Genomic DNA, 14,816 nt, shown 5'->3' on the forward strand with positions numbered 1-14,816 from the left:
TCCAGTCTCAAGTGTGGTGGAGTGGACTGAAAGTGTTGATTGTGTTAAGTGTGTGTACATGCGCACAACTTCTAGTTCTGTGATATATGTGTGGCTAGTGCATGTGTGCTTGTGAGCAGGGGAGGAGGGGCAGAGTTGCATGCATTTGCAAGGTGTTCTACCCACCACTGGAATGTGGCCCCCAAAAGGTTGGACCAGTTCCAATCCGGCCCCCCAGGCTTAAATAGGTTCCCCACCCCCCCTGAACAAGTTATTGGGGAGGCTACTTTTAATTATAGCTTAATGCAAGAGCATACCACACCTAACAAAGCCTCCTATTTTCAATTCTGTCTCTGCTGTCATAATGCTGAGAAATATACTTTGCATGTCAAATTTAAGTGAGAATTCTACATGGACTTCCAAACTGGAGGCTTCTCAACAGTGCTTTTTCATAAAACCGTGAAATGTGAACACTAAGGGAGCAGTTACACGCAACTAAGGATTTCTGTCTTCTAGGAAATACTATTTACAGGTAGGTAGCCGTGTTGGTCTGCTGTAGTTGAAACAAAATAAAAAAAATTCCTTCCAGTAGCACTTTAGAGACCAACTAAGTTTATCGTTGGTATGAGCTTTCGTATGCATCCATTCCTGGAAGGAATTTTTTTAAGGAAATACTATGACAGAGTGACCAGGCAGATACACATAATGAAGTTACAAGTGGAATAGTTAGAAGGGGGAGAAGAAAAGGCTATCCTATTCTCACATTGGCCAACCAGACACCTCTGAGAAGTGCACAGCACAATTGAAAATAAAACTACCAGTATCATGCCATTGCACAAATCTATGGTGTGACACATTTGGCATACTGTGCCATTCTAGTCACTTCAACTCAAAAAGGATATTGTAGAGTCGGAAAGGGCAATCAAAATGATCAAGGGGGTGGAGTGACTGCCCGATGTAGAAAGGTTGCAGCATTTACAACTTTTTTAGTTCAGAGAAAAGGCAAGGGATTATAAAGTTATGCATGGCAACAAGAAAGTGTATAGAGAAAAGTTTTTCTCCATCTCTTGCAAAACAATAGAACTAGTGGACATCCAATAAAGCTTAATTGGAAGATTCAGGACAGAAAAAAATAAAATTACTTATTCACACAGCACATAGCCAAACTATAGAACTGGCTCCCCTAGGCTGCAGTGATGGCCACCAACTTGTATGACTTTAAGAAACGATTAGACAAATTCACAGAGGAGAGGGCTATCAATGACAACTAGCCGTAATGTCTATTCTGTACCTTCGCAGTAATGCTTCTGAATACCAGTTGGTGGGAATCCCAGGAGAGGACTGCTCTTGTGCTCAGGTTCTGCTCACTGGTTTCCCACAATGGGCATCTGGTTCGCCACTGTGAGAACAGGATGCTAGAATGGATGGACCACTGGCCTGATCCAGTAGGCTACTGCTATGTTCCTATGAGTGCAACAACATTCTCCACACTAGCAATTCCCAGCAACTGTATGCTGCCTCCAACAGTAGAGATAAAATTGTGTAAATAGTACTTTTCAGTTGCTGGTGAATATGTTAGAGGCCAATACCACTTGGGTGTCCATGTTTTCAGGCTCAATTCATTTGAGGAGCCAGAAGATGAATCAGAACTTTCACTGCAACATTTTGAAGTAGCTGAAATGGTGTGTTGCCACCATCAGAGTTGCTTGCCCTAGAAAGAGGAGCAGCTGGGTGAAACGAGGGCTTTAGCACTTTATAACACAGCTGGGCAAGTTTTCAGGAAGGTAGCAAAGAAGGTGTCCTCTGTGAGCCTAACCATAACACTGCTGTTTCCACTCCGCTAGGGGTGGGGATTCTCTGCAACGTTTTGCTGCAAGTCCCTGTTTGCGTCTTTTGTTGTGCAAAGGGCAAATAAATAAGTTTAGGTATGGTACTTCCTCAGGGAACTGTTGCTTAGAGCGCCAGCTCTAAGCCCAAACTAGCAAGTTCATGCCATCAGCTAGCAAGCTCATGCCACTTGAGAAAGTTCAGCTGGGGCAACCCCAACATCCTGGGGACTACTTAAAAGAACTGTGTGAACTGAGAGGAATATGGAAGGAGAGAGCCTGTCAAGGAAGCTCCTGAACAGGCTATGAATGGCAAGTGAAAATTCTATTTTATTGGTCCAACTTTTGCATCCTTTTTTGTTTTGATCTTGGAGATTGCAAGCCCCTTAAGTTTGTCGACAGAGGCAGTATAAAAGCACAGTAATAAAAAGGGTTTGTAAGCCACTTTAAATTGGTCAATGTGAGTATGATGCTGCTGTAGCCTATCTCTGCCTCCAAGGCTGCCTCAGTGATGGGGATGTGGGGACTGCTCAATGGCTGGATACTATTTCACGCCCTACCTAAATATTTAAAGGATTTTTCTTCCCACAGCTGGCTTGCAACATTTATTTAGCACACTCAGCTTGCATGCTGCCATTGTCTTTTAGAGCTAAAAAACTAACCCAGTGAGCACATTGTGGACCTGACCTCTGACTGGAATAACTGCTACTCCAGCACTCTGCCATCCCCCTTTGGACTTTACCCCTGTTGCTCAGTGGCAAGGCAGAAAACCCTGAGGCAAATTTATCTGTCACCAGGCACAAGCAAGCCAGCCAATTTATCCCCAGGAAAGCAGTCACCTTAACACAGGCATCCCCAAACTGCGGCCCTCCAGATGTTTTGGCTTACAACTCCCATGATCCCTAGCTAACAGGACCAGTGGTCAGGGATGATGGGAATTGTAGTCCAAAACATCTGGAGGGCCGAAGTTTGGGGATGCCTGCCTTAACAGTTCAGACGTGGTAGGAACATCCTATGCCTGATGTAGGTAACGAAAGTGATGTGATGTGTGTTTGTCCCATCTAACCCACAAATGGTACAGCAATTAAAATCTTCAATTCATGAAGTGTCCATCCAAAATCTCTTTTAGCCTCACAGCTTCAATAAAAAGCAAGGAATAGTGTTCTAACTCTATGCTTCAGATTTCTGGGGCAACAGAACTTTAGGAGTTAAAAGAGGCAATAATTTTAAGAGTCAGATAACTAACTGTCTACAACTATTTATTTTTGAGCAGGCTAAGCAAAAATCCTAAGTGTCAAACCTCCTGCAAGATGCCTCAATATTCTATTATAGTAATCTCTTAGCTGTAATTAAGAAATGAGAATAAGGCTACCTTCTGGTTCCATCAAGGCCCTCTCCCCCCTCTGGTTCAGACCAACATCCCATCCAGTCCTGCTTTCTTGTTAGCTCTGGGCAGGAAGATGGCATTAAACAGGATCACTTAGAAAGCCCACTGAGCCTCATCCACATAAATATGGCATGTTTCTGCATAAAAGAAAGAAGGTATTTTGAAGACAGACTTTTAGATAGCCACCTGCCTGATTACCAGTGGAAAGAACTGCCTGCAGGTATCCACTCAAAAGGACATGCGAAGTAGAGAAGGCTCAGAGACTTTTCATACAAATAATGTGCCATGAATGACTACTATAAATATGTGTTAAGACAGGGGTCCCCAAACTTACCCGGCTTCGGGCTGGTGCCCGCCGTGCCGATCGCGCGGCGGACCAGAGGGCGGGGGAGTGCATGCCCGTGCGCACATACTCTTACAGGGGCGGTAGCGCGCTTCCAGGTCGAAAAAAAGCGCCGAAAATCATTTGTGCACATGCGCATGGGACTCCCCCGACCCGGAAGTGCACCAGAAATGATGTTTGCGTAAGGCCCATGCACATAAATGATTTTCAGTGCTTTGTTCCGACCCAGAAGCGCGCCGCTGCGCCAGTACCGTGTTTCCCCTTTTTTAAGACACCGTCTTATAACTTTTTTCCCTCAAAAAAACACACAGTGGCTTATTTTCAGGGGGTGTCTTTTTTTTAAAAAAAAAAGGGCTGGTACAACTGGGACCCACTGGCTCAGGATGCTCGGTGCTCTCTTCTGCACATTGCTGGGCGCGTTGTTGGCGCTGCCAGTTCCGAGCACCTGCAGGGTGGGGTGGGGGTGGCAGTGCTTTAAACCCCCAACCCTGTAGAAAGCAATGGAAGTTATGGACCGTAACAATCCTTAAGAGGCGCAGGTCTTAAAAAACCCCTGGTATCACCCTTGAAGCACAGCCTTCCAAAGTCAGGGGGGAAGAGGTCTGTTTAGACAAAGGAAAGGATCGGGGGTGATTCTGCGCCCTGGGACCCACAGAACTACTTTAAAAATCCCAACCTGGGGGGGGGTCAAATAGTGAAGCCCCATAGCCCTGTAGCAACAGAAGGCACATTCTGAAGCACCCAAGCTGTTCGGTTCCATAAAAAATCCAGGAATTGTAAAATTAACAACAATAATGGGGGGGGCACTCTATCCAAAGAGTTAAGAAGGAATGGGAAAGTGTTGAGTTATATATGGAAAAATATGGAAAGGAAAGTTAGTTAAAGATAAAAAATAAATAATTATCGCAAGGGAAAAAATAACATCATAAAGGGTAATAATATTAAATATAAAATAGACAACACAACAGAAAAAGCAATTATATGACTAAATGAGATCGCACAGGAGTGAGGGAAGTGGGGAGAGAGGGAGGGGGGTAAGGAATGGAAGGAGGCAATGGTTGGAGGAGGGTATAGGGGGATGAATTAAAGGAAAATTAAGACTGAGAAGCGCATGGTTTTTGTTTTTTAAAGATGCAAAGGCTTGCAATCAGCCAAAGTATAGAGCCCAACTTCCAGGAGACTGCGATCTACTTGCGGATTTATAAACTGGAGGTGATCTACCCCCGTTTTATTGGTGTTCAGGTCAGAGTTGTTTTTAGAGAGAGGAAATATCCCATTTTTGAGGTTAAAGTAAAAGTTCCTGACCTTTTTTTTATAATGAGGAAATGCTGCTAAAACTCCGTTCTTCATTCCACGAAGGGGAGAGGGGGCGGGGCCGGGTGCTCAAAGACAAAAGAAATGGAAAAGGAGATAGCGATCAACTCCAGCCTCGCATTCATGCAGCCGTCGGGAGAGGCAGGGGCTGCAGCCGAGTGCTGCTTCACAAACAAACGGGGGGAAAGTGCTTAGAATCCAGAGAATCCAGCTGAAAAACACGAAGCAGCAACAGCAATTGCACACACACCATCCCAAGCCAGCACAGTAACCAAGTCCCAAAAGCAAGAAAGGACTCAGCAAACACTGCTGCGGCCGGCGTTGCTGCTGCTGACTCAGGGAGCTCAGTGCTCTCTTCCGCACAGCGCCTATCACTATGGCTTATTTTCGGGGTACGGTTTATATTTCTCAAATGCTTAGAAATGCTGCTATGGCTTATTTTATGACTACGCCTTAAAAAGGGGGAAACACGGTAAGAGCGGGCGGTGGGGGTCGTTGCGGGCTGGATAAAAGAGGCCTTTGGGCCGTATGCGGCCCACGGGCCTTAGTCCGGGGACCCCTGTTTTAAGACTACCAAACATTTGTGTGAGTACTTCACTTTTTGTAGATGTCTTGGATTTCATACACAAAAAAGTTGGCTCATTTGTTGAGAGCATGGGAAAGGCAGCTTTGAAAGTGGACTGTTGTTCCACAGATGGGGCTTCAAGGAAGAGGAACACATCTGTCCCTCCAGTATACAAGAATTTTTGTTTATTGAGGAAAGAGACTTCTTTTCCAAACCATTATATATATACACTATTGCAATAAAATGCATAGGTGGGAACTAGCAGCCCTCTAGCACTATACAGCACAGCAGGGGAAGAGAAAAGGTGCCCTTTATCCTTTTCCAATGCCTAATGTAACAGCAGCATTCCTCTTAGGGGCTGGAGATGCACTGCAATCTTTTGTTGCAATCCCATTAATTTTCCTATGCATTTACTGGGATTCTGAAGAACAGAAAAACTCCAACAGGCTACAGTTCAAACATTGGGGGGGGGGGGGGCGACACACACAGAGGCCGCTTACAGAAGCTGCAACCTAATCACTAGGTCTCAAATTATCTTATGGATTTTACCAAATTCTGTGGCCCTGCATTTTCCCTATTGCTTGGCATAAAGTAAAAAGGGGTCTGCCTTTAGGTATGAGGCACACCAGCTGCACCCAGTGCTTTGGAGAGACCGCAGGTCCAGAAAGAGTGAGCTTCTTAATTTCAATGAAGGGAGGTCAGCAGGCGGGAATGGCCAAACGCAGCAGACCTGATCCTCTCATTGCGGAAGGCAGGCCTTGTCTTGTTGAAAGCCTGCCAGCCCAAGCCACACACCATAGTGGCAAGGGCAACGTTTCTTGGGCATCTTCGAGGCAAGCGCGACAACACTTCTGATGTGCTTTCAAAGCGCATACTTTTGTACCTCAATCCCTCAAACTAGAGGCCAAGCAAAGCGCAGCGCACCCCCCCTCCCGGCTTGCGGGGCGAAGAGCAGTAATGCCGCGCAGCCGAGAGTCATGGCGGCAGCAGAGCGCACAGCTTGTGGCGCGAGCAGGCAGCGCGGAGCAGCGGCGAAGGCCGCTTTTCGGTGGAGCTTGTCTACAGCCCACGGGCACCTTTGCAGAAGGGGCTGGAGGACGAGGAGGAGAAGGAGGCGAGGGCGCCCCGGGTCGCTTTCTCCTCCCGCTCTTGTTTATGCTCTGCTCTTCCCCCTCCGGTCCCTCCAAGCTCTGGCGCAGATTAAGAGGCCAGGCGGAGGGAGGCGACTGGAGGGGGCGTGATCCGCTTTCCAAGAGCCCAGCGAGCACGTAGCCCGCAGGGGAGGCTCGCCGCTCGGCTCGATGGGGCTCCTTCGGGCAGGCAAGCACAAACACACACAAGCGCGCACCTCCACGAAGCCCGCTCACTTCAATCCTCGGGCCTGGGCGGCGGCAGAAAACACAGGCAGAAAACATGCCCCCCCCTCCACTTTCGGGAAAGCGACCAAACCGCCAAACTCCCGGATGTTGGCAAATGCCAACTTCGCCCCAGCAGGCAATGCCTGCCTGCTTTGCGCTGCTTCGGACAAAAGGCGGGCACGGAGGAGACTCCTTGCTCGGCGCCTCTCGCGGCCGCGGGACTCTGGGGAGTGGGACGAGGAAGAGCCGTAAGGGGGAAAGGCGAAAGGCGGCCCCCTCCCCGCAGTTTGTGTGCAAATCAAACCAGGCAGAGAAGAAAAAGGAGCGCGAGAGAGAAAAAGAGAGAGTCTTTGTTCAGGCCTTACCGGACTTCTAAAGCCAGTTTCTGGGCGCCAGATTTTTAATCCGTCATTAGGGTTTAAAATCTGGAGAGAAGAGAGCCAAGGGGAGGGGGGAGTGAACGCGCGCGCACAAAAGAAAAGTTGTGGCTTCGCTTCTCGGAGAGGGAGGCGAGCGGGCGGGCTGACAGCAGCAGCAGGAGGCGGAGGCGAAGGAGGAGAGGGTCCCTCCGCACCAGCAGCGGCGCCACCGCTCCTCCCCACCCCTCGCCGGCCAGGAGCCAGGCGCACGTCACACAGCAAGGAGTCGGCAGGCTTTAAAGGCGCCCGGCCCAGGGAAGGAGGAGCGCCGGGGCGCCGACTGAGCCACTCGGCTCCCCCCGCCCCCACCGCCAGCCTGCTAAATGCTTCTCCCCACCCCGACTCAGAGACAGGCGAGCGCAGCGCCCAGCGCCTCCTGCCCTTCAAGGCGAAGAGGGGCTCCCCGCAGGGTCAGGCGGGTCTTCTCCTCGCCGCCTTTCAATGCCAAGTTGTCCTTAGACGGAGGAGGGCACGAGGCGGCTCCTGCTCGCCTAGAGGCCAGGAAGTCCCGATTTGTCGCAGGCAGGCCAGGAGCTAGTTACAAAAGCCTACAAGATGGAGCTCTGGGTTCGGGCAACAGATGCTACCTCTGAAGATGGTTCGGACACAGAAAGAGCTAGAAGGACATGGGATTTTATCAGGTCCTCAAGACCTGCCTTTGTGAGCTGCTAGTTTTCTGCTCAAGGCAAGGGCTTGCTTTGACCTTGACAGCTGCCTTTGCTTCTTGCCGATTCGAAGGAATCGCTCCAACTCTATATGCCATCCCCTGCAGTCCAAGACGACCCTCTTGCAAGTGCCTCTACCTTGTGCAGTAGGTGGGCAAGAGTCTTCTGGATGCGGAGACCGGAGAGTTGAAACTCCTTGCCTAAAGAGGTTCCATTAGCAACTCCTGCTGCCTTTCTGGTGGAAACAAAAGACCTTAGAAATGGCTTGAATATTCAGCTTTGACAAGGGAGCTGAGGGTCCAGGTGCTTGCTCAGCAGGGGACCCTGGGTCTGTTACAGCATCATAGCTTAACCACCACATGGGGGGAATGGGCAAGGGACACCACATATGACGAGGGGATTAAAATGTTATACTTAAAATATAAAACATGTTCTTACTGCACTTGTAATCAAGGTGCTTGTTGATTTTACTGCTTGAGGTTCTTTAGTTTTTCTATTTATTATGAAGCTCCTGTTAGGGCAGAGGCAGTTTGTGATTTTTTTTCAAATAAACAAACCAACAAATACCCTATAGCTGTGTCCTGGAAATACTTTGTGCATAAACCCTCCTTTGAAAAAGCATGTGCTGCATCACATCACTGTTCGATTGATGACCTGCTGTGATGAGAAGCAAGGTAGCTTCCAGCAGGGAGTCTTTCACTCATTTAAGCTAATCCACATATTTTCCTCAAAGAGGAAAATACCCTGATCAGTTTTTTTGGTGGGGGGGCACTGCCACAATTGTGATGCTTTCTACTCCAGCTCAGAGCTGGTCTCCAGGGGATTAGGAAGGGGATGCATTTTAAAACCACCTTTCATAGCTCATTGGGAAAGCCAAGACTCCTGGTAGTGTCTTACAAGGGGTTAGCAAAACTAGCCAGACCTTCAAGACCTCCATTTGGAAAGAGCATTTGGGGGGGGGGTCCCCTCTTGTTTCTGAACTTGTAAGACCTGCAGTATTATGCACAAATGGAAGTGTATTAGCACTACATTAGGAAGGGCTAGGGAAATCATGACCTGTGGGTTGCAGTGGAACAGTGAGTTTTTGCATTGGCTGGGACTTTGATTTTTAACCCTCAAGCTTCCATAGGAAACTGAAGGGGGAAAGCTGCCTGCAGGCACAAAAACTCACTGGCCCAAATAAACACACAGTAATGTGAGGATTCCTCTGCCTCTTGATATGGTAATGATAATACAGTGCAAATGGGCTTTCAGCATTTTTATAGCTTCGGTCCTCATCAGATGGGACCCAGGTGGCGCTGTGGTTAAACCACTGAGCCTAGGGCTTACTGATCAGAAGGTCGGCGGTTCGAATCCCTGTGACGGGGTGAGCTCCCGTTGCTTGGTCCCAGCTCCTGCCAACCTAGCAGTTCGAAAGCACGTCAAAATGCAAGTAGATAAATAGGAACCGCTACAGCGGGAAGGTAAACGGCGTTTCCATGTGCTGCTCTGGTTTGCCAGAAGCGGCTTTGTCATGCTGGCCACATGACCTGGAAGCTATACGCCGGCTCCCTCGGCCAATAATGCGAGATGAGCACGCAACCCCAGAGTCGGTCACGACTGGACCTAATGGTCAGGGGTCCCTTTACCTTTTACCTCATCAGATGGAAAGCACAGCACAGCACAACACATGTATAACAAACCATTAACATTTACACACAGATAGAATGGACAAGAAAGCTAATTGCCTAAACAAGAGAGAACCAACATAAAAATGAAATGTAGGGAAATGCCGTGACTGGGAGAGAGAGAGAGAGAAGAGGTTGCCATATCTTTAGCCCTTTCTCTGTCTGCTGAACTGCAAAACACTACATTGGAAACAGCTGTTAAAGGCTGAGGCACATTCCTGCATCAGTCCCATGGGACATTAAAGGCCTCCAACCAATGAAGGGGGGGGGGCTTACCTCTTGCTGCTATTATCCTCCTGCCCTCAGAGAGGTATCAATGCAGTTGTGTTTTTTGGAATAGAACAAGTCTGCTCACAGCAGGTTCAGCTACAAGAATAAACCAAAATGCTGCTATTTTGGCGTACAGAATAGCCCAACACACAATTGTAGCACAATCGCAATATAGGTGAGACTATTCTTTTCCTGCCAGAGAAGGGCATTCCTTGTTATTTAAAGGGCACCTAATTTGAGCTATGAGGCCTGCAAACAGACTTAACACTTGCCAATGCATCTCCAAATTTCCCTGAGCTCCTTAATGGGAGTGCAAGGAAACCAACATCAGTGATTGGGGTTGCCAGTTTTATTACTATTATTATTAAAATTTATATACCACTTGATGGGGGGGACCTTGAAGCGGCTGCATGCCAGAGCCCCTGCCAGTAACTTAACATTCCAGTGTGGTTGATGGAAGGGGGGGGAGAGACACTGTTGTTGCCTGCTCTGCTCCTCCCCTGTCTACTGTGGGGTAAAACTGGAATCTCAACTCACAGAGAAACGGAACATTAGACACAATGCATGCACTATTGTCCCTGACCCGAGTTTGCCTGTTTACAACAGAGGTGGGGAACCTCATACGCAACTACTGTACTATTTGTGGCTCAAAGAATAAAGTTGCATGTTTTATTGTCCGTTGATAAAATATTTCAAAGGGGACCTCAGTAGAATATATATTTATTATTATGTATATAGTATAGTTGTATGATGTCACAATCACTTTTCATGCTAAAATGTAATTAATGTGTTAAAGAATAAAACACAGTTATTCTATTTTATAATTTTAATGCCACTTTGAAACATTTGTTTGTTTATTAAATTTCTAAACCAAACTTGTAAAATGTATCTCAGTGATGGCTGAGTGGGGATCTGAGTCCAAATTCACTGTGCCTTTGATTTTCAAACTCTCTTCAGGGAAGTTTCCAACATTCTCTGCCATAACCCCTACAACAGGGGTCCCCAAGCTAAGGCCCGGGGCTGGATGCAGCCCAATCGCCTTCTAAATTTGGCCCGCGGACAGTCCGGGAATCAGCATGTTTTTACATGAGTAGAATGTGTCCTTTTATTTAAAATGCATCTCTGGGTTATTTGTGGGGCATAGGAATTCGTTCATATTTTTTTTCAAAATATAATCTGGCCTCCCACAAGGTTTGAGGGACAGTGGACAGTGCTGAAAAAGTTTGCTGACCCCTGCCCTTCAATCACACAACAGCTTTGAATTACGGTATACAAGCTGAAGGAAGCCTACAAGCAGAATGTCTAAGTGAGTGATACAGAGAAAAGAAACCAGAGTCTCTGCCATAAGCTGTATACTCACTAGGTAGCCTTTTACAATTTGCTCAACCTCAGTTCCCCACCTGTAACTTAAAAAGAACCAACAGTGCTTTGCTTTGTAGGGTCATTAAAAGAATGAAGGAGAAAATGATTGCAAGGCACTTGCAACCCAATCCTATGAATGTTCAGTTGGAAGTTAGGTCCAATTGAGTTCTGGTACGCAGGCTGAGACCCTACCTGCCTGCAGACTGTCTAGCAAGAGAGGTGCATGCTCTAGTTATCTCCCGCTTAGACTACTGCAATGCGCTCTACGTGGGGCTACCTTTGAAGGTGACTCGGAAACTACAACTAATCCAGAATGCGGCAGCTAGACTGGTGACTGGGAGCGGCCGCCAAGACCACATAAGACCACCGGTCTTGAAAGATCTACATTGGCTCCCAGTACGTTTCCAAGCACAATTCAAAGTGTTAGTGCTGACCTTTAAAGCCCTAAATGGCCTCGGTCCAGTATACCTGAAGGAGCGTCTCCACCTCCATCATTCTGCCCAGACACTGAGGTCCAACACCGAGGGCCTTCTGGCGGTTCCCTCGTTGCGAGAAGCCAAGTTGCAGGGAACTAGGCAGAGGGCCTTCTCGGTGGTGGCGCCTGCCCTGTGGAACGCCCTCCCAACAGATGTCAAAGAGGAAAACAACTACCAGACTTTTAGAAGACATCTGAAGGCAGCCCTGTTCAGGGAGGCTTTTAATGTTTAATAGATTACTGTGTTTTATTTTTCTGTTGGAAGCCGCCCAGAGTGGCTGGGGAAACCCAGCCAGATGGGCGGGGTATAAATAATAAATAATAATAATAATAAATAATAATTATGTTGCTTACTCCATACGAAGCATGGATAACATTGCAGTCTTAAAAGTGCTACAAAAGCATTTAGAGTTCTAATTTGCTTTCCAGGTTTGCGCCTCTGGCAAATCAGTAACACACTGTTACTGGGTGGGTGGGTGGGTGACATAAGTGACACCCCCTCCATGCCTAAGCCCAGTCAGGACGATGAGCCTGAATATCCCCTTCACCACCACACAAACACAAAATCCCCTTTTGCCCTTCTTGCTAGTACAGTTGTACCTTGGTTCTCAAACAGAATCCATTCCAGAAGTCTGTCTGACTTCAAAAATGTTCTGAAATCAAGACGCAGCTTCCGATTGGCTGCAGGAAGCTCCTGCAGTCAAACGGAAGCCGTGGAAGCCGCGTCAAGATGTTCAGCTTCCAAAGATAGTTTGCAAACTGGAACACTCCCAGGTTTGCAGCGTTCGGGAACCAAAAAGTTTGAGAAGTACAGTAAGCTTTCAAAAACCAAGGTACGACTGTAATCTACAGCAAAGAGGCTCAATGGCAACTTGAAACCCTGAGACTAGAACCTACAGAAGCTTCAAATAATCATTCCATTCCAACAATTTGACCACCAACAACAAATGACTCCTCTTGAAGTGGGGAATCCAGGGCTTCATAATCCCAAGAGCATAAGGTCATGTACTCCTTGCTCCTCCCTAAAGTGTGACCTTAGCTTCACAATGGGAGGCAGAAGGTGTTCAAGGACAAGTACCCCAGACAGAAATCCATCAGTATAGTACATTGAACCCTGATCCTCTCAAAGGATGCTCTGAAAAGCCTCACTGCTACGGGAAATGTAAATACTTTTACAGTATTGTTCTTTGGGAAGTGGGTAGCTTAGAAGGTGTTGGGAACTTACAGTGGTGCCTCGCTTAACGAATGCCCTGCTTAACTAAATTTCCGCTTAACGAAAGGTTTTTTCTAGCGGAGGTTGCCTCGCTAGACGAATTCGTTTTATGAAAAATTCGTCTAGCGAATCGCGGTTTCCCATTGGAATGCATTGAAATTCAATTAATGCGTTCCTATGGACAATTTTTTTTGAAAAAATCAATGCATTCCTATGGGATTCGCTAGACGAATTTTTCGTTATAAGAAAAGACCCGTGGAACGAATTAAATTCGTCTAGCGAGGCACCACTGTACTTGATTGACAGGGGTAGCAACCAGTTTCATGTTTCTGCCTGACAACCACTCCTCTTTTCTGCTAGTTTTGTGACATTTTGATGGTGATTAGAAGTGATGTTTCATGGGAAAGCGGGAAGGTTTTAAAATCTCTTGCAACTCGTTGCACAGGGTTGTTTCTTTTTCTTTTTGTTTGTTTGAACCTTTGTTACAACAAATAAAGATCAGCTCTACTGACTGCTGTTTTGCTTCTTCAACTTGGCTGCCATCTCCTTCTTTTGCTGACCAGAGGGAATCTTGGGGGAAGCGGTGTAAAACTCGTACTCCCATAATTTTTCTTTAACAACACTGAGGTTGGCAGCTAAATGAAACAGCACTAAGAAATAAGAACACTGAAATACTACAAATATCTCTCTCTGAAAAGGAGTTTGGAAATGTTAACAGAAAAAGCAAGATCCTATCAAGCAATCCACAATCTACTTGACACAGGTTACAGCTCTAGGTTTTGCAAACTTCTTTAGTTACTTAAAAAAATTCCTTCAGTAGCACCTTAAAGACCAACTAAGTTTTTATTTTGGTATGAGCTTTCGTGTGCATGCACACTTCTTCAGATACACTATTTCTTTAGTTACTGTCAGCCAGCAACAATTGAGTTAGGCCTCCTTAGAAGGGGGCCCCATCAGCAGGCAAAGGGAACCAATTTTCTGGCTTAACTTGTCTGTTGCGCAACCAGAAATCCCACCCCCTTCTCTTTGAAAAAAAACCTACGGTATCTGCGGTTTGGTTTCATGACCAAAGATATCAGAGGGAATCCTTCCGTACAAGTCATTCGAGCTAAGGAGGGGGCTCCATTTCAACCTCACATTGTTGCTCCCCACCTTGTGGCATTCACAGGTCAGAAGTATTTGGGGAGAGCAATGTGTTTCGTTCATCTTAGCATAGAGATACGACATGATAATACACCCTGGAATGAAAAAGACACGTTAATAGCCTTTTATGGAGAGACTGGAAGAACAGAATGTTGTAGTATACCACTAGGAGCTCCTTAGAGAAAAGCATAAAAATCTTATTATTTAGAAAAAGAAATGCTCAGGGCCAGTGCAAATGTTTCCTGCTCAAGGCTAAACAAATATGAGTGCCAGTTTGAAGACAGCCAGTGTCATATAGTAGGCAGAAGACTGGCCTTGGATGGAGGACAGTGAGATTTAAATCCCCACACACTTATGAAGCTCAATGGGTAGGTTTGGTAAATTACTCAGTCTAACTAACCTGTAACTCAAGGTTGCTATGAGAACAAAGGTGGGAGGACATAATGTATATCAGTGTTTCCCAACCAGGGGCCATATGGCGCCTTGGGGGGGGGCAGGATATTCCAAAGGGGCCACAGGTGAAAAATACGTAAATCGGGAGCCACAGCACAAGGCTAGGGGGCCACAGAAGAAGTGAAGGGGAAAAAACATCCGGTAAGTGCAGTGGTGGGGTGGCAATGGTTTGGGCTGGAAGAGCCAGAGCTGTTTGTTGCTGCTACCAGTGCTGGGCCTGGTGGATCAGGGTTTTCGGATGTTGCCAAGGGGTGCAGGGTCCGAAGGCAGCATCAGACTGGCTCTGCAAGACGTGGGGTGAAATCCACTCCAGCACCTACCCAAGTGGGGTCGTCTGGTGCTGCTGACTTGCATCTAGTAAATAACTGTCTACTCAG

The 14,816-nt window shown here is 46.9% G+C and overlaps 1 protein-coding gene across 12 annotated transcripts in view; it reads right to left on the bottom strand.

Moving 5' to 3' along the window:
- NUMA1 (nuclear mitotic apparatus protein 1) overlaps positions 1-14,816 on the bottom strand; it is a 77,512-nt gene that overhangs the window by 52,848 nt on the left and 9,848 nt on the right. For 8 of the 12 annotated variants that reach the window (XM_035116780.2, XM_035116777.2, XM_060273968.1 and 5 more), the window contains exon 1: positions 3,178-3,779. The exons of 1 other annotated variant lie outside the window; for it this stretch is intronic. In XM_035116780.2, the coding sequence (XP_034972671.2) occupies positions 3,178-3,190 (13 nt within the window). In that variant the 5' untranslated portion in view covers positions 3,191-3,779. Of the gene's footprint in view, positions 1-3,177; positions 3,780-7,137; positions 7,421-14,816 lie in introns of those variants that run through there. 3 more of the 12 variants (XM_060273965.1, XM_060273964.1, XM_060273970.1) reach the window with 3 other exon arrangements.

The sequence above is a fragment of the Zootoca vivipara genome, chromosome 4 (genome assembly GCF_963506605.1).
Source record: "Zootoca vivipara chromosome 4, rZooViv1.1, whole genome shotgun sequence".
Taxonomy (NCBI): domain Eukaryota; kingdom Metazoa; phylum Chordata; class Lepidosauria; order Squamata; family Lacertidae; genus Zootoca; species Zootoca vivipara.